The 25,599-nt window shown below is 34.8% G+C and overlaps 6 protein-coding genes across 8 annotated transcripts; 2 read left to right on the top strand and 4 right to left on the bottom strand.

Annotated features, from left to right (window-relative positions):
• Nucleotides 1-7,463: 7,463 nt before the first annotated feature.
• LOC125587741 (E3 ubiquitin-protein ligase RGLG1-like) lies at nt 7,464-10,764 on the bottom strand. Of its 3 annotated transcripts, none has more exons than XM_048758785.1 (11): nt 10,510-10,764; nt 9,546-9,913; nt 9,358-9,442; nt 9,126-9,266; nt 8,907-9,020; nt 8,719-8,816; nt 8,552-8,631; nt 8,355-8,460; nt 8,145-8,272; nt 7,897-8,053; nt 7,464-7,812 (listed from the first exon to the last, which is right to left on the bottom strand). In XM_048758785.1, exons 2-11 carry the CDS (start codon nt 9,867-9,869, stop codon nt 7,675-7,677), a joined length of 1,371 nt encoding a protein of 456 aa, XP_048614742.1. In that variant the 5' UTR covers nt 9,870-9,913; nt 10,510-10,764; the 3' UTR covers nt 7,464-7,674. The 3 variants fall into 3 exon arrangements, with proteins under 3 accessions (XP_048614742.1, XP_048614743.1, XP_048614744.1); XM_048758786.1 differs by lacking the exon at nt 10,510-10,764 and adding an exon at nt 10,010-10,351; XM_048758787.1 differs by lacking the exon at nt 10,510-10,764 and adding an exon at nt 10,246-10,314 and having other exon boundaries at nt 9,546-9,914.
• Nucleotides 10,765-12,057: 1,293 nt separating this feature from the next.
• On the bottom strand, nt 12,058-14,648 carry LOC125587740 (protein NUCLEAR FUSION DEFECTIVE 4-like). The gene has a single exon (XM_048758784.1). It carries the CDS (start codon nt 14,604-14,606, stop codon nt 12,936-12,938), a length of 1,671 nt encoding a protein of 556 aa, XP_048614741.1. The 5' UTR covers nt 14,607-14,648; the 3' UTR covers nt 12,058-12,935.
• Nucleotides 14,649-14,944: 296 nt separating this feature from the next.
• LOC125587613 lies at nt 14,945-17,453 on the top strand. Its single transcript, XM_048758399.1, has one exon. The coding sequence runs from the start codon at nt 14,945-14,947 to the stop codon at nt 16,097-16,099; it is 1,155 nt and encodes a 384-aa protein (XP_048614356.1). The 3' UTR covers nt 16,100-17,453.
• Nucleotides 17,454-19,129: 1,676 nt separating this feature from the next.
• Nucleotides 19,130-20,699, top strand: LOC125587611 (transcription factor MYB57-like). The gene is made up of 3 exons (XM_048758397.1): nt 19,130-19,498; nt 19,831-19,960; nt 20,067-20,699. The coding sequence occupies exons 1-3, from the start codon at nt 19,333-19,335 to the stop codon at nt 20,392-20,394; spliced, it is 624 nt and encodes a 207-aa protein (XP_048614354.1). The 5' UTR covers nt 19,130-19,332; the 3' UTR covers nt 20,395-20,699.
• A 118-nt stretch (nt 20,700-20,817) lies between these two features.
• On the bottom strand, nt 20,818-22,216 carry LOC125587612 (universal stress protein A-like protein). The gene is made up of 3 exons (XM_048758398.1): nt 21,737-22,216; nt 21,478-21,596; nt 20,818-21,115 (listed from the first exon to the last, which is right to left on the bottom strand). Exons 1-3 carry the CDS (start codon nt 22,034-22,036, stop codon nt 21,007-21,009), a joined length of 528 nt encoding a protein of 175 aa, XP_048614355.1. The 5' UTR covers nt 22,037-22,216; the 3' UTR covers nt 20,818-21,006.
• Nucleotides 22,217-23,211: 995 nt separating this feature from the next.
• LOC125587610 lies at nt 23,212-24,493 on the bottom strand. The gene has a single exon (XM_048758396.1). The coding sequence runs from the start codon at nt 23,784-23,786 to the stop codon at nt 23,241-23,243; it is 546 nt and encodes a 181-aa protein (XP_048614353.1). The 5' UTR covers nt 23,787-24,493; the 3' UTR covers nt 23,212-23,240.
• Between the last annotated feature and the right edge of the window lie 1,106 nt (nt 24,494-25,599).

Below are 25,599 nucleotides of genomic sequence, written 5' to 3'. Positions count from 1 at the left end.
GATGTTCAAATAGGTTTGGATCCTTATTTGTCTCCATTTTTCTAGAAATTAGCGATTTAATAGTGGTTGTTCCACCGATTTAGAGAGTATTATAAAGTTTTACAAAATTAATTGATTAAACAATTAAAACGATTCTCATATACCACAAAATAAAGTTTAATATACATTAATACAAATGTAGAATTTGGTTAGAAATTATAAAACAACACTAAAAAGTATAAGCTTCAGTATATAGAGCGTTTAACGTAAAACTCGATATTTTCGTAGGGATTAACACATAGATATTTAGAAAAGTTCAAAAAATATAAAAATATTGCTTTAATGCATAGTTGACTCATGTACTAATATATGATGATGGTCAAAGAGGTTTGGAACCTTTGTTGTCTTCATTTCTCTAGAGAATAGCGATTTTATAAGGGTTACTCCACTAATTTAGGGAGTATAAGAAGTTTTAGTAAATTATTTTCTAAAAAAATTGAACGATGCTCATGTACCATGAAATAGAGTTTAGCATACATTAATACAAATTAAGAATGTGATTAGAAATTTTAAAACAAGACTAAAGATTATTGGTTTCAGTATTGGTTTCTGTATATAAAGCATTTACTAAAAACTCAATATTTTTCGTAGGGGTTAACACATAATTTTTGAGAAAATTTCGAAAAATATGACTATATAGTTTTAATGCATAGTTGCATCCTGAACTAATATATGATGATGTTCAAATAGGTTTGGAGCCTTCTTTGTCTCCGTTTTTCAAGAAATTAGCGATTTAATAGTGGTTATTCCACCGATTTAGGGAGTATTATAAAGTTTTACTAAATTAATTGATTAAAAAATTAAAACGATTCCCATATACAACGAAAGAGAGTTTAACATACATTAATATAAATGTTGAATGTCGTTAGAAATTATAAAACAACACTAAAAATTATAAGCTTCAGTATATAAAGCGTTTATTGTAAAACTCAATATTTTCATAGGGGAGTTAACACATAGATTTTGAGAAAAATTCAAAAATATAACAATATTGCTTTAATGCATAGTTGCCTCTTGTACTAATATATTATGATGGTCAAAGAGGTTTGAAACCTTTGTTGTCTCAGTTTTTCTATATAATAGCGATTTTATAATGGTTAGTCCACTAATTTAGGGAGTATATGAAGCTTTACTAAATTTATTTATTAAAACAATTGGACGATGCTCATGTAACATGAAATAGAGTTTAGCATACATTAATACAAATGTAGAATGTGGTTAGAAATTTTTAAACAACACTAAACATTATTGGTTTCAGTATATAAAACATTTACCAAAAACTCAATATTTTTCGTAGGGGTTACACATAGATTTGGAGAAAATTTCGAAAAATATGACAATGTTGTTTTAATGCATAGTTGAATCCTGAACTAATATATGATGATGTTCAAATAGGTTTGGAACCTTCTTTGTCTCTGTTTTTCAAGAAATTAGCGATTTAATAGTGGTTATTCCATCGATTTAGGGAGTATTATAAAGTTTTACTAAATTAATTGATTAAGAAATTGAAACGATTCCCATATACAATGAAAGAGAGTTAAACATACATTAATACAAATGTAGAATGTCGTTAGAAATTATAAAACAACACTAAAAATTATAAGCTTCAGTATATAAAGCGTTTAACGTAAAACTCAATATTTTCGTAGGCATTAACACATAGATTTTGAGAAAAATTCAAAAAATATAACAATATTGTTTTAATGCATAGTTGCCACCTGTACTAATATATGATGATGGTCAAAGATGTTTGTAACCTTTGTTGTCTCCATTTCTCTAGAGAATAGCGATTTTATAATGGTTAGTCCACTAATTTAGGGAGTATAAGAAATTTTACTAAATTATTTTCTAAAAAAAATTGAACGATGCTCATGTACCGTGAAATAGAGTTTAGCATACATTAATACAAATGTAAAAAGTGGTTAGAAATTTTAAAACAACACTAAAAATTATTAGTTTCAGTATATAAAGTATTTACCAAAAACAACACTAAAGATTTTAGCATACATTAATACAAATGTAAAATAGGTTTGGAACCTCTTTGTCTCCATTTTTCAAGAAATTAGCGATTTAATAGTGGTTATTTCACTGATTTAGGGAGTATTATAAAGTTTTACTAAATCAATTGATAAAAAAAAATTATAACGATTCCCATATACCACGAAAGAGAGTTTATCATACATTAATACAAATGTAGAATGTGGTTAGAAATTATAAAACAACACTAAAAAGGTATAAGCTTCAGTGTATAGAGCGTTTAACGTAAAACTCAATATTTTCGTTGGGGTTAACACATAGATTTTGAGAAAAATTCTAAAAATATAACAATATTGCTTTAATGCATAGTTGCCCCATGTACTATTATATGATGATGGTCAAAGAGATTTGGAACCTTTGTTGTCTCTATTTCTCAAGAGAATAGCGATTTTATAATGGTTAGTCACCAATTTAGGGAGTATATGAAGTTTTACTAAATTAATTTCTAAAAAAGTTGAACGATGCTCATATACCATGAAATAGAGCTTAAGATACATTTACAAATGTAGAATGTGGGTAGAAATTTAAAAACAACACTAAAGATTATAGGTTTCAGTATATAAAGCATTTACCAAAAACTCAATATTTTTCGTAGGGGGTGGTAGTCGCATCTCTTCTTATCTGTTTTGAGAAAATTTCGAAAAATATGACAATATTTTTTTAATGTATAGTTGCTTCCTGCACTAACATATGATAATGTTCAAATAGGTTTGGAGCCTTCTTTGTCTCCGCTTTTCAAGAAATTAGCGATTTTATAGTGGTTATTCCACCTATTTAGAGAGTATTATAAAGTTTTACAAAATTAATTGATAAAAAAATTATAACTATTCCCATATACCACGAAATAGAGTTTAACATACATTAATACAAATTTAGAATGTGATTAAAAATTTTAAAATAACACTGAAAAGTATAAGCTTCAGTATATAGAGCGTTTAACGTAAAACTCAATATTTTCGTAGGGGCTAGTTGGCACATAGATTTTGAAAAAAAAAATATAACAATATTGCTTAAATGCATAGTTGCCTCATGTACTAAAATATTATGATGGTCAAAGATGTTTGGAACCTTTGTTGTCTCCATTTCTCTAGAGAATAGCGATTTTATAATGGTTAGTCCACTAATTTAAGGAATATTTGAAGTTTTACTAAATTAATTTCTCTAACAAATTGAACGATACTCATGTACCATGAAATAGAGTTTATCATACATTAATGCAAATGTGGAATGTGGTTAGAAATTTTAAAACAACACTAAAGATTATAGATTTCAGTATATAAAGCATTTACCAAAAACTCAATATTTTCCGTAGATTTTAGGAAAATTTCGAAAAATATGAAAATATTGTTTTACTGAATAGTTTCATCTTGTACTAACATATGATAATGTTCAAATAGGTTTGGAGCCTTCTTTGTCTCCGTTTTTCAAGAAATTAGTGATTTTATAGTGGTTATTATAAAGTTTTACTAAATTAATTGATAAAAAAATTATAACGATTCTCATATACCACGAAAGAGAGTTTAACATACATTAATACAAATTTAGAATTTGGTTTAAAATTATAAAACAATACGAAAAAGTATAAGCTTTAGTATATAGAGAGTTTAACGTAAAACTCAATATTTTTGTAGGGGTTAACACATAGATTTTGAGAAAATTTCGAAAAATATGATAATATTTTTTTAATGCATAGTTGCTTCATGTACTAACATATGATAATGTTTTAATAGGTTTGGAGCCTTCTTTGTCTCCGTTTTTCAAGAAATTAGCGATGTTTTATTGGTTATTCCACCGATTTAGGGAGTATTATAAAGCTTTACTAAATCAATTGATAAAACAAATTATAATGATTCCCATCTACCACGAAAGAGAGTTTAACATACATTAATACAAATGTAGAATGTGGTTAGAAATTATAAAACAACACTAAAAAGTATAAGTTTCCGTATATAGAGCGTTTAACGTAAAACTCAATATTTTCGTATTGTTTAACACATAGATTTTGAGAAAAATTCAAAAAATATAACAATATTGCTTTAATGCATAGTTTCCTCATGTACTATTATATGATGATGGTCAAAGAGGTTTGAAACCTTTGTTGTCTCCATTTCTCTAGAGAATAGCAATTTTATAAGGGTTAGTCCACTAATTTAGGGAGTATAAGAAGTTTTACTAAATTATTTTCTAAAAAAAATTGAACGATGCTCATGTAACATGAAATAGAGTTTAGCATACATTAATACAAATGTATAATGTGGTTAGAAATTTTTAAACAACACTAAAGATTATTGGTTTCAGTATATAAAACATTTACCAAAAACTCAATATTTTTCGTAGGGGTTACACATAGATTTGGAGAAAATTTCGAAAAATATGACAATGTTGTTTTAATGCATAGTTGAATCCTGAACTAATATATGATGATGTTCAAATAGGTTTGGAACCTTCTTTGTCTCTGTTTTTCAAGAAATTAGCGATTTAATAGTGGTTATTTCACCGATTTAGGGAGTATTATAAAGTTTTACTAAATTAATTGATAAAAAATTATAACGATTCCCATATACCACGAAAGAGAGTTTAACATACATTAATACAAATGTGGAATTGGTTAGAAATTTTAAAACAACACTAAAAAGTATAAGCTTCAGTATATAGAGCGTTTAACATAAAACTCAATATTTGTGTAGGGGTTAGTTAACACATAGATTTTGAAAAAAATTCAAAAAATATGACAATATTGTTTTCATGCATAGCTGCATCCTGCACTAACATATGATGATTTTCAAATAGGTTTGGAGCCTTCTTTGTCTCAGTTTTTCAAGAAAATTGCGATTTTATAGTGGTTATTCCACTGATTTAGGGAGTATTATAAAGTTTTCCTAAATTAATTGTTAAAAAAATTATAACGATTCCCATATATCACGAAATCGAGTTTAACATACATTAATACAAATATAGAATGTGGTTAGAAATTTTAAAACAACACTAAAAAGTATAAACATCAGTATATAGAGCGTTTAACGTAAAACTCAATATTTTCGTAGGGGTTAGTTAACACATAGATTTTGAGAAAAAAATATAATAATATTATTTTAATGCATAGTTGCCTCATGTACTAATATGTGATGATGGTCAAAGAGGTTTGAAACTTTTGTTGTCTCCATTTCTCTAGAGAATAGCGATTTTATAATGGTTAGTCCATTAATTTATGGAGTATTTGAAGTTTTTCTAAATTAATTTCTAAAAACAATTGAACGATGCTCATGTACCATGAAATAGAGTTTAGCATACATTAATACAAATGTAGAATGTGGTTAAAATTTTGAAAACAGCACTAAAAAGTATAGGCTTTATTATATAGTGCATTTAATGTAAAACTCAATATTTTCGTAGCAATTTATACATAGATTTGGAGAAAATTTCAAAAAATATGATAATATTTTTTAACGGATAGTTGCATCATGCACTAACATATGATGATGGTCAAAGATGCTTGGAACCTTTAATGTCTCTGTTTCTCAAGAGAATAGCGATTTTATAGTGGTTATTCCACTGATTTAGATATTATTATGAAGTTTTACTAAATAATTGATTAAAAAAATTAGAACGATTTCCATATACCATGAAAGAGAGTTTAAATAATACAAATTTAGAATGTCGTTAGAAAATTTAGAACAGCAATAAAAAGTATAAGGTTCAGTGTATAGAGCGTTTATTGTAAAACTCAATATTTTCATAGGGGAGTTAACACATAGATTTTGAGAAAAATTCAAAAATATAACAATATTGCTTTAATGCATAGTTGCCTCTTGTACTAATATATTATGATGGTCAAAGAGGTTTGAAACCTTTGTTGTCTCAGTTTTTCTATATAATAGCGATTTTATAATGGTTAGTCCACTAATTTAGGGAGTATATGAAGCTTTACTAAATTTATTTATTAAAACAATTGGACGATGCTCATGTACCATGAAAGAGAGTTTAGCATACATTAATACAAATGTAGAATATGGTTATAAATTTTAAAACAACACTAATGATTATAGGCTTCAATATATAAAGCATTTACCAAAAACTCAATATTTTCGTAGTTTTTTAGAAAATTTCGAAAAATATGAGAATATTGTCTTAATGCATAGTTGCATCCTGCACTAACAGATGATGATGTTCAAAGAGGTTTGGAGCCCTTGTTGTTTCTGTTTTTCAAGAAAATAGTGATTTTATAGTGGTTATTCCATCGATTTAGGGAGTATTATGAAGTTTTACTAAATTAATTGATAAAAAAATTATGATGATTCCCATATACCATGAAATAGAGTTTAACATACATTAATACAAATGTGGAATGTGGTTTGAAATTTGTAAAACAACACTAAAAAGTTTTGGCTTCAGTATATAGAGCGTTTAACGTAAAACTCAATATTTTCGTAGGGGTTAACACATAGATTTCAGAAAAATTCAAAAAATATAACAATATTTCTTTAATGCATAGTTTCATCCTAAACTAACATATGATGATGGTCAAAGATGCTTGTAACCTTTGTTGTCTACGTTTTTCTAGAAAATAGCGATTTTATAATGGTTAGTCCACTGATTTAGGGATTATATGAAGTTTTACTAAATTAATTGATAAAAAAAATTAGAAAAAATGCCTATGTACCATGAAAGGGAGTTTAAAATACATTGATACAAATGTAAATGTGGTTAAAAATTTTAAAACACCACTAAAGATTATAGGCTTGAATATATAGAGCATTTACCGAAAAACACATAGATATTTAGAAAATTAAAAAAAATGACAATATTGTTTTTATGCATAGTTGCATCTTGCACTAACATATTATGATGTTCAAGGAGGTTTAGAACCTTTGTTGTCTCCGTTTCTCTAGAAAAATAGCGATTTTATAGTGGTTAGTCCACCGCTTTAGGGAGTATTATGAAGTTTTATTAAATTAACAGATAAAAAATTAGAACGATTTCCATGCATCATGAAAGAGAGTTTAACATACATTAATACAAATGTAGAATGTGGTTAAAATTTTGAAAACAACACTAAAAAGTATAGGCTTTAGTATATAGTGCGTACGTAAAACTCAATATATTCGTAGCAATTTATACATAGATTTGGAGAAAAAATAAAAAAAATATGACAATATATTTTAATGGATATATTTTAATGGATAGTTGCATCCTCGCTAACATATAATGATGTTCAAAGAGGCTTGGAACTTTTGTTGTCTCTGTTTCTCAAGAGAATAGCGATTTTATAGTTGTTATTCCACTGATTTAGATAGTATTATGAAGTTTTACTAATTAATTGATAAAAACTAGAACGATTCACACATACCATGAAATAGAGTTTAACATACATTAATACAAATTTAGAATGTCGTTCGTAAATTTAGAACAAAAATAAAAAGTAGCCAGTATACAAAGCGTTTAACGTAAAAAGTTCAAAAATATTGAAAAAAGTTCAAAAAATATAACAATATTGCTTTAATGCCAACAAGCTAAGGGTTTCGGAATCCAGTCAAAGAACAAAAGAACACACATTTGTTTTCTTATTATTATATATTTTACAGAGAGAGATGGTTGTTGTTAGTAGAGCTTAATTCTTGTCTGGATGGGTGCACGACAAATAGGACACACCGTAAGGCCTGGTCCGCACTCACAACATGTCTGATGGCCGCAACCAAACGCCATGTTTTTGGGATTGCTCAGACATATCGGGCATAGCTGTTGTTGTTCACACAAAAACCAACTTTTTGAAAGTTTATATAAAGAAAACATTTCACACATTCGACGTTTCTACTATTTTACCTGATTATCGTCCACATCCTTGCCTTCCATCGGATAAGTAGGTACACTCGGTTCAAAACTAGGTGTTGGGGAAGCTTTTGATGGGTTGAAGAATGTTGATCCGCCCTGCACCGGAGGTGGAAGTGGGATTCTCTCTGGGATATTCCCATTTCTTCGCCTGGCAAAATGTGAAGAATAAAGTTGATAAAAACAACTTTCATAACAATACAGCCGTTTCAAAGCTTTTGTGGTTTTGGTTAATTAATTACCCTAAAAGGCCAAGCTCTATGGTGGCTTTGTACTGGGGAGGAATCTCCATGAGAGCAGAGAGTGCGAATTCTGTCTCCTTCCGAGACTGCTCTTTGTTCTTCGACATGATCTCCGTGAAGTTCACAAACTATAAACAGATAAAAGAGAGATGGGGCAAATGTAACAATCAATCTTTGATGTTACAAGATGTTACAAAAGAAGGAGGTTACTTGGAAGTTATCAAAAGCTCGGGAAGGTATGTTATCATCAAATTCCTGCATCATGTCCCATGGTCCATCCCCCACCCCAACTAACACTATTGACAAAGGAAGTGCACTGCAACACAAAATAAAATGAAGGAACTGATTACATAACACCTACAAACATAAATAAAATTGAAACATACTAGTAGTAGATATTCACACACCTTGCTTTCACAATTGCATCGACAGTCTTCTGTTCTTGGGGACTTAACTGTCCATGTTCCGTATCCACACTTCTTGTTACCTGAGATTGATTGATTCCAAATTGATATCCTTAGACACAGAGAGATCAGAGGGATCACACCACAACTTAGGCATCAAAAATATTAACCTGTCCATCGGCTATGATCACTAACACATGATATTGGCCACTACTCTGCTCAACCACTGTCATCGCCATTTCAATGATGGGTGCAAAAGATGTCGGTCCTGAAAAATACAATACACACCGCTCTAATTACTTAACGTTTGGGGATAGAGAAAGCTAGGGCAGGCGAGAAAAAAAAAAAAAAAAGAAACCTGCGAGCTTAAGGTGAGGTACAATATCTCTGTAGCGAGCCAAAACTTGTTCAAATCCATTACAGGATCTACCCTCTGGATAGAAACTAAACACGTCTTGATCATGAGTTGATGCTGCAAAAAGAGAGATCAGGAGGAGGGCAAAATGTTGATGATATATAAGCCATTAATTCTCTGAAATGAAATAACAAAGACCAAGTAAGCAGGTGGGTGATTTACCGTCACCAAAACCAAAACAAGGAATCAAGTTGTCCTCGTCAAAGGCGGCCAAGGTCCTTCCAATGATAGTGATAGCTTGCTCGTAAGGATTGAGAGTATTGCTGATATGATGCAAGCTTTTCTTACTGAAGGACTTGGCTCCTGCAGCACGCAAACCAAAATGATGATGATTAGCCTAGCTTAGCATGTCCTCTCCTTGACCTAGATGAAGAAAGAGAAACTCAAACCAAACCTGTCCACTCATTGCTTTTGGTGAAATCAATACCAAGGATTAGATTAGAAGATTCAAGACCTGCACGCCCTAGAGCCTCTGACACCTGGAATCAGACTCATAATTCACCAATTTTTTTAAGGCAAATCCAAAACTGTTTGTGTATCATTCATTCATTCATCACTTGTTAAAGAGAAAGAAGCTCTCACCTGATCTAAAGAAACGTAATTATCAGATATTTTGGAATACCTCCGATCAAACTTTTTTCTATCAGAAGGAGCAGCATGAGTCTGTGAAGGCTGTGGTTGTGGCTGTGGGGGAGGATAAGGATAAGCATAGCCCTGCTCTTCTTGACTATAAGAAGGCGGATGACCACCAAAGCTGGGAGCTGGAGAATAAGAGGGTGGAGGAGGATAGTTGTAGCTGCCTGGTCCAGACTGAGGATAACTTTGATGAGAAGCCCATGATGATGATGATGATGATGATGATGGCGGCTCTTGCCTCCAGTCTTCTTTAGAGTTCCCTCCTCCCATCAAAACTTTATTCAGATTCCAAACTTGAAGCTCAAGATCAGTACCTTGAATAAAAGAAAAAAGAAAGATTCAGAAATTTTGGAATCTTATCCTCTTTTCCAAAGAAAGAAAAAGAGAACTGATTCAACATGCAAATGTACCAATGGCTATCACAATAGAGAGAACTGCAAAAACTTTGTGGTATCAGAAGAGAATGATTATCAACATGCAGAAAATGTACGTATGTGGGCAACTATAGGTTGGCAGTAAGTTTCGTGAAGCGGTTTACAGGCAAAAGAGTAGGCGGCGCTGTTATCAATCATAACACGTTTAAGAAAGAAGATTAAGATTCAATCACGTTTCTTGCCATCCACCGACTCCTCCTGACTTACCGTACGTTACCAAAATTTATTATTATGCTCAAAGACAAACTCTTGACGGATCTACCCATCTTTCTATTATACTATTAGTTTTTCCCAGATTTAAATCTCCTTTTTTTCCAGCTATGAATTTCATTGATGAGACAGTAGATACAATAAGCACAAGAGACAAAGTTAAGCATAAAGAGATACAAAACACACATATATATACACTTTACTGTAAGATTGACCTTTTTTCATAAAAATCAAATAGATGGAGAACTACGATAGACAAATCCCACCTTTTATATTGTAACGACAAGGACTCCTGGAGATCTGTGGTTGTTCTTCTTCTTCTCAAGAGGTCAAGGGATCTTCTTTTAAATTTTAATCAATGGTGGATTGAATCCCAACCGGAATATAATTATTTATTTTGCTTTGTTCAAAAAGCAATCTAACCTTTTTTTTTTCTCTTCTTCTTTTTTGAAAAAAAAATGTCAATCATGAATCAACCCCATTAATGTTTGCTTCTAGTTTTGGATCAAATCATTATATTCATCCTTATCACCTTCCTTTCTAAACTATATACTACGTATCCTGGAGGAAATTTCTCAAAGAATCCATTGCTTATACAGTCTTCCAATCACTTGGCCCACCAACCTAACTTCATCAATTTAAATTATTTGCAAGTACAAAACAAATATCAAATATTTAAATAAAAATTATATAACAATGCTTGGTTTGTTAGTCGTTTTAATTAATGAGCAAATATATATTTTTAAATCATAGTAAGATAACTTGTTTTTTTTTTTTTTGAAACACAGCTTTCATTAATACTTAAACTTCCGGATTATACTTTGAAGAAGAGACAATCTTAGCACTAGAAGCAAAACAGTAAAACAATGCAACATAACTGATAGATGTTGAGAAACCTCTAGGATAAATCGACAGCGAATTCAGAGAACAGCTCGAATGCGTCAAGGTAAATTTCACGGCACCGCCGGAAAGTTGAAACATAGTCACATTAAATCGTGACGTTGATAACCAATCCACACCTCGGAATATCGTCGAAACGAAACCCGTTGCATCTTTAGGCCCCGTACAGACCGCTCCGCAAGATAACAAAACGGTTAGGGATTTTGGCAATTTCATCTGCTTTATTGCAGGAGAGGTGACACTTCTCATGAGAAAGGTCTTTGATGATGGTGCTGATGAACCCACCGGCAACTACGAGGATGAAAATCTCTTTAGAACAGACATATATGGCGTAATACGAACTCTAGATCGGACCAAAGCCTCGGTGAACCCACCAGAGATCATTGGTATAAATAAAACCAAGGCCGCAAAGCAATTTTTGGGTCTGGTCCTCTCAATAAAATTAATACTTTGAGAGATAGAAACTGGACTGATACCTCTTGAAAACAACATGGGCCTGGCCCATGTAGAAGAAAGGTTAGGGCTGACGTCTGCAGCCTCACTGGATTTGAGCTTGATGGAAAAGTTGTGTGCGGCGGAGCTTCTCCAGCTACGAAGCACTTCGTCGCCGGGATAACGGTCTGTGTCGCAGGGTGGAGGAGAGGAGATCGTGATGGTCTGGCGGATGGGGGTTGAGCAGCCGCCGAGCAAGGAAACTGCTCCGTTTACAAAGTGAAGATGATGGACTGCGGCGGCCTGAGACGCTCAACATGCCTGAGCTTTGAGCTTTCTTCAAAAGTAGTTCAGATCCGGAACATTCTATGGAGGTCCTCACAGATCTGGAGCTCAAGTGAAGTTCGAACTCAGAGAGGGGAAAGCGGTGAAACGATGCGCCACTTGCGCAAGTGGAGTTAGTTGCAAGGTGAAGCTCAGAGAGCCCTTCCTTCGGGTCGTGGCGTAGAGAGGTGGTTGTAGAGCTTTTCCGGGAACCCCCGGTATAGAATGCAGTTCTGGTGGTCTCAAGAACACGAGCATAGACCATGAAGGTATTTTTTTAATGTTGAGGACCACAGATCCAATAATGATTGAGAAAGCGAACAAGAAACATAATGGAAGCTTTGATTTGGAACGAGAAAAGACATGTGAAAGATGGAGTGGAGGCGACGCCGGTGAAATTTTGCTCCACCGGCGTCGGAAAACGTTTGTCTTGAAAGGCGCGTCAGAGCGAAAAGCTTTTTATGCTTTTTATACGTATAATTGGTTAGTAAGATAACTTGTTTATATTTCTATTTCTGTGAATATAAGTGTTACATTTATATAACTATTTTGAAGTTTTTTCTTAGATTTGACGGAAATTTAATAAAACAAGAAATATTTTTTTTATAAACAAATAAGCTATTTAGTTTGAATTCCAACGAATTATCAAATAATTATCAAATAATTATTAAGTAACTTTGAAGTAATTTACAAATAACAAATAATAAAATAAGATAAGTAATTGGCAAATTCACTAATTTTTAACAAATCAAGTATATATAAGTCCAAAATTTTAATACTCTTACAAATCAAATAAAATACCAAATATACCAAAAATGACAAGTATTCCACCCATACTTCAAAGTCCATTCCACTTCTCTAAAAGAAATTTCATCTAGTACTTGTTATTCAAATCAACACCCCCTCCCTATAATTAAATGGAAAATCTCTCTATTTGTAAACTAAATTAAATGTAAAATCTGTTGTCATTCTTTAGAAAAATAGAGCATTTTTACAACATACCATCAATCTAAAAGCAGTCTGATACTACACCGCTTTAATTTCGGTTTTGTGCTAACCGGTGGTAAACTGGTCTGGTTCTAATAAACAATATCAAGCTACATACTAATCCAACAACAGACAAACAACCCCAAAACAAGAACGTTGCAAAATAACACCTTCTTCCCACGCAAACAAGCGTGTCCGACACGACAGATGGCGTCGCGTGCTTGTCATAGACAGAACCAGCCATGTATCCGTAGAAGAGCGATCCAATGGGAATGTTTGTGATGAGTATGTTCTGGTTTACACCAACGCTATTTCGTCCAAAGAGGTCCGAAGTTACTGAAACCGCTGCCGCGAAAACAAACCCTGAACTTAACCCTATAAGTGCGGTGGCAACCTGTAGCAGCGCGGTCTTGGACGAATACGCGAGGATGAAGAAGGCCAAAGGTGTTGGAAGTAGCGAAATGGTGAACCAGCCTGTTCTTGTCATGTAGTCTAGTTTCTTGCGTGTGAAATCAGGTGCAGAGGAGAGCAACCTTCCCAAAAAGGAGAAGGCAGAGAAGAGTGTCACTAAAGATTTTGCGTTTGAGCTGCTCTGACCTAGAGACTGAGCGATCTGACCTAAGTTGTTGCTGTAGACAAGACCAATGGTCCCACCGCAGAAATAAGCTATGTAGTATAGCCAAAACTCCAGGCTACGAACCAGCATTCCAAGAGAATGTTCATCTCCTAAGCGTCCCACTTGATTACATTCATCATATGATTTAATCTCCTCATGATCCAAGCCACCCCCACTTTTCGGGGTCTTGGGCTCCTCTATGTTAACCACTGCATAGCCAGAGCTGTGACGGTGAAAACAGGAGTGGAGAGCACGGAGAATATAGTCGAGAAAGGGGACGCACAATGGGAAAAGGAGAAGGCAAATGGCGCCGAGGAAATGCCAAAGAGGTGATGAAGCCAAGTAGGTGTCTGAGGAAGGCAGGAGAAGGTAAAAGCATGTGATTAGGGCTAAGACATTGAAGATGATGAAGATTCGGGTCTCATCACGGGTCCGGTTACTAGCATGGGTTTCAGAGGAGTTAGGGTTTGTAAGGACAGGCCAGAGGGCTAAAAGAGAGACGAATAAAGGGATGAGAGAGTTAAGGAGAAGGTAAATGTCAGAGCTTGCTGATGATTTCCCACTGATGATTTCATGGCCAAGCGTGTACAAGGCAGCACTGATTCCATTGAAACTCACGACAAGAGACAAGGCGAGGGAATGGTTGGATTCAAAGTGCCGAACGCAGAGGACGAAGCAGACGGTGTTGAACCAGCAGATGCTTAATCCAGCTAACGAGCAGCATACCAGAACCAGAGAGTAGGGGAGATCGATGACGTCGGCGGCGATGGATAACCATTGGACGCCGTAGCCGACGAGACCCATAGCAGCGGCGGAGAATAGGACGGCTGAGACGGGGAAATAGGCAACTGCGAAACCAGAAGACCAGCCCAATGCTTTGCCTAAATCAGAAGCGACAGCCATGTAGTTAAGGCGCGACTGAGAAACGCCCATGGACGATTTCATGTCGGAGGAGTAAGCGGAGAAATCGAAGTTAGTGCCCGTGAAGGCTTGAATCCAGATGGCCGCCACCAACACCGTCCATCTACGCCACCATTGGAGCATAGAAGGTGGAGATTGCACATCCTCCTCCTTCGCCGTAGTTGTCCTCTTTGGTGGTTTCATTTGGCCCTAATGCTCACAATCTTTGCCTCCCTTTTTCAAAAAAAAAAAAAAAAGTAACGTCCGGTTTAAAATTCTTTTTACTATTTTTAAAATTCCAGAGATTACTCACAACAGCTAATTATCGATAGGTTAGTTTTTTTTTTTTTAAGAAAAAAGAAGATAATTACAGCTCCAAGCTAAAAAGCTCACCAAACGTCATTGTTTCTCTGGATCGATTTATAAGGAACATGATCATCTTCCTCCCACCAGATATCTCTCTCTCTCTTTTGGGTTGGATTCTTCTTCCTTTTCAACACAGAGAGATTTTGCTTTCTCTGACTGTAAGATAATAATCAATTATGTCTGATTGTAGTTCTAAGAAGAGAAATTATAATATCGCACAGGAGGGTTCTCGTGCAGGCAATGCCATGTCACGGCTTCTTGGAGGAGGACTTGATTTCAAAACATTTATATATCTATTCATTCTCCTCCCACTCTCCATCTTCTTTATCTATTTGCATGGTCAGAAGCTCACTTATTTCTTGAGACCTCTTTGGCAATCCCCTCCCAAACCATTTAACATCCTTCCCCATTACTACCACCCCAACGCTTCCATGGAGTTGCTCTGCACTCTTCACGGCTGGAATATCCGCCATTCTCCTAGAAGAGTCTTCGACGCTGTCTTGTTCAGCAACGAGGTCGATATGCTGACCATCCGTTGGAACGAGTTAAATCCTTACATTACGCAGTTTGTGCTTCTCGAATCCAACTCCACTTTCACCGGTCTCTCAAAACCCTTGGCTTTCGCAGAAAATCGCCACAAGATTTTCGAGTTCGTTGAGCCAACAAGGCTGTCTTATGGGCACGTAGGAGGAGGAGGAGGAAGATGGAAGAAAGGCGAGAACCCGTTTCTGGAAGAATCATTCCAAAGGCTCGCACTGGACCAGCTTATCAAACTTGCTGGTATAAAAGAAGATGATCTTTTGATCATGTCCGATGTTGACGAGATCCCGAGTGGCCACACCATCAATCTGCTTAGATGGTGCGACGGATACCCACCGGTTCTTCACCTTCAGCTCAGAAACTACCTCTACTCATATGAGTACTATCTCGACTACAAAAGCTGGAGAGCCTCTGTTCATCTCTACAAGCCTGGGAAAACAAGGTATGCTCATTTCCGGCAAAGCAACAATCTTTTGGCGGACTCAGGATGGCATTGCAGCTTCTGTTTCAGACACATCAGAGATTTTGTGTTCAAGATGAAAGCCTACAGCCATACTGACCGTGTTAGATTCTCACATTACCTCAACCCGAAAAGAATACAAGATGTGATCTGCAAAGGAACTGATCTTTTCGATATGTTTCCTGAAGAACACACTTTCAGAGAGATTATCGGAAAACTAGGTCCGATACCGAGGTCCTACTCAGCTGTTCATCTCCCTAGATATCTGATCCAGAATGCTGATAGTTACAAGTATTTGTTACCCGGGAACTGTGTAAGAGAAACTGCCTGATAGTGATTGGTAAGCGGCTTTATTGCTTTTGTTCTCTCCTCTGTATATACATATTTACCAGACGTCTCAAATGTCTCATTTCTATCTTATTATTATTGCATGTCTTAATTTGAAAAACCAGACTAGTGTTTATGTAAGAAATGACTTCTTCTTTTTTTTGTTACTATGATGATATGGGCCACAAAATTTATTACTCACAAACAAGACTTCTTTCTATGATGAAACAAACGAGACCTCAGTTCTATATATAGAAAAAAAGTGATCAAAGATATAAACAGATAGCCTGGCATTAATTTCAACTAAAGATGAACTTACAACTCACAAACAATTAGTATTATATATTGATTACCTTGTTAGAGCATAGAGATTAAACCGTAGATGAGGCGAGATCTAAAGCGGAGTGACCGAGTGAGACAAATAAACGGTGGGGTAGGACAAATAGCTGCGAAAAATATTATCCAATCCAGTATCTGCTTCTTCTGGTGATGTTCATGGTCATGTGAATTGTTAGTAGAGGAGGAAAGATCCATGACGATTTGCTGCTGCTTTTCCTATAAAACTACAGACTTTTATGAGTTTATCCATCAAAGAACCGAGGGAGACAAGGAACTGACTGAGGCTGAGTCCAACTTCCTTTTTTGAGCAAACATGGATTCCATTAGATAGAGTCTTACACTCCCGCAAGGGAGGGAATTACAACAGCATGAGACAATGCTAGCTTTGCCACCAAATCAGCCTCAGAGTTTTGTAAACGCGGAATAAAACGAAAAAGACAGGACATCAAAGTAAGAACTGAAATGATAAATATCAAACAAAATACCAAACAAGGCTGGTCTTGATTCCTTTCCTTTCAACAGCCTGATGAGGGATAGAGAATCCGACAGGATCATCAGGAATTTAATGTTTGAAAACGCAGCATTCATTACTGCCAAACGAACAGCGAGGGCCTCAGCCATTAACGCAGACGATACAAGGGTCCGAGACTCGGAGATTTGGGGAAGGCGAGAGGCCGGGTGTGAGCCAGAGAACAGACCTCTCAGACCGCAGGTTCCAGAGGTAGCATCCCATGCCGCATCAACATGACAAGTCGCATCAGTAGGAACTTGGGGAGTTGGGGCTTGCCGTAGGAGATGGTAGTAGTTAGGCCTGCTACCGGAACCAATTGCAGAGTTTCTTGCCACTCTCGGGCATCACAAATGGATTTAGTGACAATCTCTATTGCAGAGAAAGTGCGATCTTCAAAGCACAATTTATTCCTAGCCTTCCACAGATTCCAAAGAATCCAGAGCCAAAGCGGGACGAGGAGCTCCGAAGGGGGAAGGTTTCTAAGTGTCAAACAAGTGGAGAGGAGAAACTAGATTGAAGGACTCAAAGGAGAAGGTGTCTCCATCATCGGAGCTAGTTCCCACACTCTCGCCGCCACTGAGCATTGAAGGAAGAGGTGAAGATCATCATCCTCTATGCCTCCACAAAGCTTGCACGGGAATGAATGAAATTCATAGGCCTAATTTTGTATTTTATAAAATTCTAGAGCCCCAATTGATCTTTCCAGCAGCCCCTCTCTCTCTGTCTATCAAAGAAAAGCCTAATGGAAGATGTTAATTCATGTGTTACTAGAAATTGTACTTTTTCGTTTCACCATATTTCATACTCTCTCTGTATTTGAGTAATTGATATTTTGTATTTGAAAAATTAATGTTTTAGAGTATAATCAACATATTTACTTTCAAAATTAAATTATGGATTAAAATCTGAGTGATAAAATTTTGTTGGTAAAACCAAAAAAGACAAAGTATATTTAAAATTTTCAATAGGTGTGGAAATCCTAAAACATAATCTTTCATTTACAAATGGAGTATCTTACCTTCTTTTTTTTTTTTTTCCCCAAACTTGTTTTTACTTAGACTTTTTTTACTGTCTGCAATAATTAATTAGCACTTGCAATATTCATACACAATAATATTTGTGTTAGAATCACTCTGATATAAATAAATCTGAAATTATACAAGGGGCTCGAAAATAAAGTGGATTGGGTTCATCAAAGGTGATGTTTCATAATTCTAATATTGATTTCTTTTAGAAAGAAAAACCTTAGGAAAAAAAGAAGTTTGGTGCATCTATGGCTCAGTAGGAAAATGTGTGTCTTTGTGTGTTTTGTTGATAATACAATTGATGACAGCCTATTAATTTCCAATTAAACTCTAGTTTTTTTTTGTGGTTACCAATTGATTTTCCTTTTATAGCTAAACGAATCATGGACTCCTAAAATCTAAAATCATAGCTCACTACATGTTCACACATTGTTTATTTTCGACTACCAATATTTATCATTAGTTACTAGGAGATAACCTTTTTATCTTGAACAATCAATCATCAACCAAGAAAAAGCTACGAGTATTAATTATAATTATATAGAATGATAGTTCAAAGTTTCTATATGTAAATATACAGGAAAACTAATAAGTTATATTTTTCACTGTTATAAAATATTAGCAATCCAGTTTTATATTCTCTTACAATAAGTGAACTGAATCGTGAGCTGACACATCATTTGAATTTTCAACCACAAAACTTCACTTACTAAATTTGGCATATGAATTACACCAAACTGATTCCAATTAATTGGCCCATAAGCAAACGCTATCACAACTTCCAGTGTATTTTATTTTTCTCCACTTTCAGGATATTTTTATAAAATGTAAAATCTAAATCATGCACACAAAAACGTTTTTATCAAGTAAAATATACTAGTAGTATTTAAGAATGTGTAACCTACATGCATGATCCAAAAATTGGGTTAATCGAATTAAGTTTCACTGGTTTCGAATACTAATTAAATATTGGCTAATTAAATATAGTAGTGATGGAGAGAGGGTTAGGAAGTAGTCGTTATTCAACATAAGCTTTGTGTCATGTTTCTTCTTTCTCACTGTTTACGATTTGTGTGGACGTGAACTAATCCGCCAAGATTTTCATTTAACTATTTATTTATTATTGGTAAGCTTTGTACTTAAGTATTACATATGTTTCATATAGTATGTATCGTGCTATAACCAACTGAACCATAGTCGCAAGTCACAACAACCCTATAAAAGGAAACAGTCGTTTGATCAATCTTCCCGCCTCTGAGTAAACTGTATATATCTCTCTCTGTCTCTGTATCCTCGCATCTTCTCTGTTCTATCTTTATTTCACATACAAAAATACAAAACAAAATAACTAGAAAGAAGAAGATGGATAAGAAGAAGACAGGGATAAGGAAAGAGAGAATACCAGCACAGAAAGAAGAAGAAGGAACAGTGAGGAAAGGACCATGGACTATGGAAGAAGATTTGATCCTCTTTAATTACATCCTTAATCATGGTGAAGGTCTTTGGAACTCCGTCGCCAAAGCCTCTGGTAAATTAAAACATATTTCTTAGTCTTTTTTTTCTTCTTTTTGTATATATATGAATTAACTACTGTCTTTTATTTTATTTTCTCTATAAAAATGTATTTTATTTTTTCTTAAAATATCAATTGATTTATGTTTTTTGGGTGCAAATATCAATTGATTGATTTATGTTTTTTTAACATTCACGTACAATGATTCAAAATAGATCGGGATAGTTGTGAATATATAGCAATATTACCCACATGGTATCTTGTTGGTTATGTTTTTTTTTTTGCTTAAATTTGGATCTTGTTGGTTATGTTTCTGATAATAAATATTTATGATTCAATGTAATCAGGTCTAAAACGTACGGGGAAAAGTTGTCGGCTCAGGTGGCTGAACTATCTCCGGCCAGATGTGCGGCGAGGGAACATAACAGCAGAAGAACAGCTTTTGATCATTCAACTTCATGCTAAGCTTGGAAACAGGTGTCGTAGTTATATAATATTGTTTCATGACTGAATGATCATTCAACTTCATGACAAGTTCGATTTGATTAGAAAACTTACGTACGGTGTTAAAAAATATTAACAGGTGGTCGAAGATTGCGAAATATCTTCCAGGGAGAACGGACAACGAGATAAAGAATTTCTGGAGGACAAAGATTCAGAGACACGTGAAATTTTCTTCGTCGGTAAATACTATTAATACTCGTCATTGTTCGGGAAACTCGCAGAGCTCGGTGATAACAGCGACGGACCAAGGCAGCTCTAGCAAAGGCTTCGATATGGCTGAGAGCTTAATCTCGCCGGCGACGACAACGACATCGTTTCATATGATGGAACAGTCAAACGACAGTTACTGGAACGTTGAAGATCTATGGCCCCTGCAGTTGCTTAATGGTGACCACCAAGTGATTTAATTTTGGTCACAGTAGTTTAAATGACTATGCATTTGCTAGTCCTACATATGATGCCCGATCTGAATTTTTTTTGTTTGTATGGTACGTTCTTTGGTTTTTCCTATTGCTGAAATCTTGTTTCATTTACCAATCATTTCTAATGTTTCATGCAATCATATTAATCTTCAAATCATGTGAAGGCGGTGTGGTGTGTAAGTTACTTCTGTTCGTTTATAATTTTTTTAATATATCAGTCTTTTTGGTTCAGTTTCGAGCTTATTGGAGTTAGAACAACGTTGTGGTAATTGGTAAATGTGAGAAACGGTTTTAAGCTTTCGTTCGTTCAGATTCATTAATCTTCTGATCTACACCTTTTTTTAATCAATTTAGAAATGATTCAAAAAATTGAAAAGTGTAGTTGCATTATCACTGACAACAGAAACAGACTGATAACATGAAATTATGTGAAATATTATGTTGGATACAAACCAAAACGTACGTAGCAGACTGCACACAATATTATTAATCATGTAAAGGCAAAGATTTGGATATTTCACACACAAAAGAAATAAGATCAAAGAAGAGTTCATTTATCATTTTGGAAGGAAGGAACGTGTTTATAATGTAGTTGGTTTAGTCATCAGCAAGATCACTGGGAGTTTCATCGGCATTGCGTTTGATCGTGAGGACCGGACACTCAGCATGTTTCACACAGAACCCACTCACCGTCCCAACAAAGACCCTGCAATGCAAAGAGAGTAACCAGGAAAAAGACTCAAAAGTATGATAAAAAAAACAGAACAGACCAATGTTTCAAACAACAACACTAGCTAGTTAACTTAATTGAGTCTATGATATTCAAGCGCTCAATGCGTAGTCCAACATTACATTCTCTTGTTGGGCTCTGATCATGTCCAGTGATCAACTTAGTCTCTATTTAAACTCAAAAACTTGGGTCAAAGCGAAAATCCTATCCAACAAATCGCAGTTAAAAGTGTGATCTGATTGGCATTTCGATCTGATCACTCCGAGCCAGATAAGTCTAGCATGGCATATAATAAAGCAAATACAAGATGAAGGCGGCGAGTGAGAGTTTGAACATACTTTTGGAAGCGGCCAAGACCACGGCTTCCCAAAACAAGAAGATCTGGTCGGACCCGGCTGACTTCTTGGCAGATCACATCCTTGGGATCACCTTTCTTGATCCAAGCCTCGCAACTAACCTACACACAAGAAGCATTTAGTTTATTAAAACATCACACAAGTGCACAAGTTATTATGAAACTGACGAATTATGTAAGGGATCGGAAGATGAACAGTAGATGAGGATAACTTAAAGAGAGAGAGAGAGTGCTTTATTTACCCCAAACTCGTGACATTTGTTAACGAAAAACTCGAGAAGGTGAAGACCTTTAGACTTGTTAGACTCTCTCATGTCTTTGAAATCATCAGGAGACGCATATATGCTGTCTACCTCATCAAAACCGTCTTCGTCGACCACATGTACATGGAGCAAGAGAATCTTGAAATCGGATGCGTTGGATCGGACCATCTTCTCCAGAGTCCATTCGAAAGCTCTTTTGCTGCTTATCGAAGGGTGAGGCTTCCCTTTGATCGTCGATTCGTTCACAGCCACCATCACTCGTGTCGGCTCCCTCTCCATCTTTCACCAAATTCTTTTTCTTCTTCTTCTTTCTCGAATTCTTTGATACTTGAACAAGTACGGTTTTAGACAATGATCTGGTCAGAAGATGGACAACTAGACTCTGTCTACATCGTGCACTGTGTCTATAGAAGCGTATTTTACCAAACAATCGCATAGACTTGCTAGAGTGCGCTGCTTTTTCTGTTACGTGGGAGACCGACCGACTACAACTTTTATGTACCTAACTTTCTAATAGTGAGTGATTCACAGCAAGCCCTACAATGATGGCCCAAACGAATGGCCCATGTCTAGATAATATAATTTTACAAAAACTATAACTATCAACTTTTTTTTTAAACAGTTAAGTTTCAAGTTACAATAGGTTTCAAAGTGATTGTAGTATTTATGACTTTTTCTTGGATTCACCCCCTAGGATGAACCTTTAGGTTCACCAACCAATAGAAAGTTGTCATTTTAGATCTAGTATCTTTTAATTAAGGAAAGAAAATAACTTGCCAAATTATATTATGCTATTAAAATAAAAAATAAAAAAATTAAATAAATAAAAATAACAATAGTTCTAAAAAATATTATTTAAAAAAAATATTTATTTTTAAGATTTAGAGTTTAGTGTTTAAGATTTATAATTTAGAATTTATCCAAATGTTTAGTGTTTTTCCAAGGGTTTAGGGTTTACCTAAGGGTTTAGGGTTTACCCAAGGGTTTAGGGTTTACCCAAGGGTTTAAGGTTTTCCCAAGGGTTTAGGGTTTAGGATTAGAGTTTAGGGTTTAGTGTTTTGTTGACAACATGTTTAGTGTTTTTCCAAGGGTTTAGGGGTTTACCCAAGGATTTAGGGTTTAGGATTTGAGTTTAGGGTTTAGTATTAGAGTTTAGGGTTTAGTGTTTTGTTGACAACATTTTTTTTTTTGAATTCGTTTTTTATATATTATTTTTATTTATTTTTAAATTTTATTTTGAAAAAATAATATAATTTGCCAAGTTATTTGGTTTCCATAATTAAAAGATACTAGATTTAAAATGATAATTTTCTATTGGTTGGTGAACCTCCTAGGGGGTGAACCCAAGAATAACTCAGTATTTATTATGAGTGTAATCCTGGAGTTTTATTTATTTATTTGCTATACTAAAGAATTTTACAAGACATAAGTACTTACTATAGTCTTTTAGAAGTTACTAAAGATTTTATTTTTAAATTGTTTTTTACTGATGAATACCAGTGAAAGAGACTCTACCGAAGCCAAGATGTCCAATCTGATACAATTCCAACCAAACTCTCTCAGCTTCATCTCTCGCACTGATCCTCGCCTCACCCTCTCCCCTAAAACTCGCCGTTTTCTCCTCCTCCTCCTTCGTTAGACTTCCATCTCTCTCCACCACAAACCGGTGGTCATCCCACTCTCCATATCCTCCGCCGCAACATCCACCACTCACGCCTTTTACCGTCTCCGGCCTCTGGTTGTGATGAAAACGATCCTCACGCTCTATCTTTTTCTTCCTCTTCTTTCTCCGTCCGATGCATTTCCGCCCAATCATCCACGGGACCTTGACGAAGGCAAGTGTGAGGAGGTTCACGACGGCGCAGGGACAACAGCAAAGCGCCACACAGTCTGCTATCGCCGCCGCAGCCCACGAAGACCGGCACCTTTCACCGGAGCATTTGTCTCCTGGCGCTGCTTCTTCGTCGGCGCCATGACTCCGGTCTTTACGTGAAACTGATCGATGTGTTTTTTGGTTTTCCTCTTCCATTTATTAATTTTTTTATTCCTGCAAGCAAAAAAAAACGCTTAAATAGCTAGCTGGTATAAGCTTTATATTACCAAACGTTACACATATACGGATTTTGTTCCATATATGAGTGTGCATATAAGTTTAATTAGGCTGATACGTAAAGAGAAAATAGTAAAAAGTTTTAGTCAAAGATATCTCCCATGCACTTAAACTTATTGACTAGACAGTTTCAGGTGGATTGTTAACTAGTGCCTTTACTTTGCGCTGATTCCCAAAAGTAAAAATTATATTGGTCGGTAACATTTCGATGTTACGAGTAATCATGGGTGTTTAAGATCCTATATACGTGATACATCTACATATGCATTCATATATACACCAAACCAACCTTAATGAAGGAAGTATTGAGTCATGTTAAGATCCGGGCTTTGTTATGTAATTAAATATTAGTCTGGTTCCGTTCATCGACGACTAGTTTGGCTAGCTAGTGAATGAGAAGAGTTGAACGAGCGCGTCGGAGATGGATCTGAAGTTTTTTTTATTGGTTAGAGGAAATAATACTAGTATCTTTTTTTGTGCGGGTACTAGTATTTTAAAAAATTTATAGATTGGTCTTAACTGCACCCAAAAAATAGATGGTCTCAACGATATATGTATATTATGCCAGTCAGATAACATGGATTCCTATTGCAGTTTTCGAATGTAGATTTATTTTTATTGGTTATTCAATTTTGGTTTGGTATTTTTTTTGGTAATACTTTTTTGGTTTGGTTATTGAAGTCATCTCAAGTTTTACTAATAATTTTTTTTTATATATTATAAAATTGGATTGATATAGTAAAAATCTCAATCTCACATGGGCTGGGGTGTCGGGTCTGAGAGCATTTCCAATAGAAGTTTTACTCTCAAGTATCTAAACCTCTGTTCGGGAACGCGCTAGACGCTAGTCGGGCGGTCGGGTTGGGCCTAGCGACTAAAGAAAAAATTGGGGATTAATTGGAAATTATGCGGGGCAGAATTTTTAGACTGTTTACTAAGTTATAAAACATGTTAATCTTTAATTGTGTATAACATTAATATATTTTCATGTTTAATATTGTATAAAACACACAAATAGAATATATAAACTTAATATAGTGTAATTTTCATCAAAATTATGAATATAAATGATATTTATAAAATTTTAGATCAAATAAATAAAAAAATATTATTAAAAATAAAAAAAATAATAATAAAAAATATAGTTTAGGTGGCCGCCTAAGCGGCTAGGCGGTCATTTAGGCGGTCTAGGCGGTCATTTAGGCGGTCTAGGCGGAGAAAATCGGATATCCGATTTTTTTAACCGATTTATGTTAAATCGGGGCGGAAGAGTGACGCGTAGCGCCCAGGCGGGTAGGCGGCCGATTTTTAGAACATGGATCTAAACGTACATATAGATACTTTTGATTGAGTTTTTCATAGTCAATTAAATAGTAATATATATATATATGTATTTCAGATATTTGAGAGTAGAACTCTCCCGTCGAAATTACTCTAAGCATGTCCAGTTATACCGCCCGTTACAAAACTACAAGTACACAATATAATACTATTACTTGACATACAAAAATTGTTTTTTTAAGTAGAATTATATTTGTTTGTTTTAGTTATCGCCGTTTAAATATAATCCTTCTTACTATATTGATAGTTGTAAAATTATTTGTATTGTACATTTTATAAGTGAAATTTCATATAAAAAAGGAAATTTTCAAATGTAGTTTTGTAAAACTGCTAACTAGGTGATTTATCCAAGTTTTGACTTAAAAAGAAAAAGAAATTACTTCCTTGTTTG

Source organism: Brassica napus, chromosome C5 (assembly GCF_020379485.1).
Source record: "Brassica napus cultivar Da-Ae chromosome C5, Da-Ae, whole genome shotgun sequence".
In the NCBI taxonomy this organism is placed as follows: Eukaryota; Viridiplantae; Streptophyta; class Magnoliopsida; order Brassicales; family Brassicaceae; genus Brassica; species Brassica napus.
This window is presented reverse-complemented; position numbering and strand designations above follow the sequence as displayed.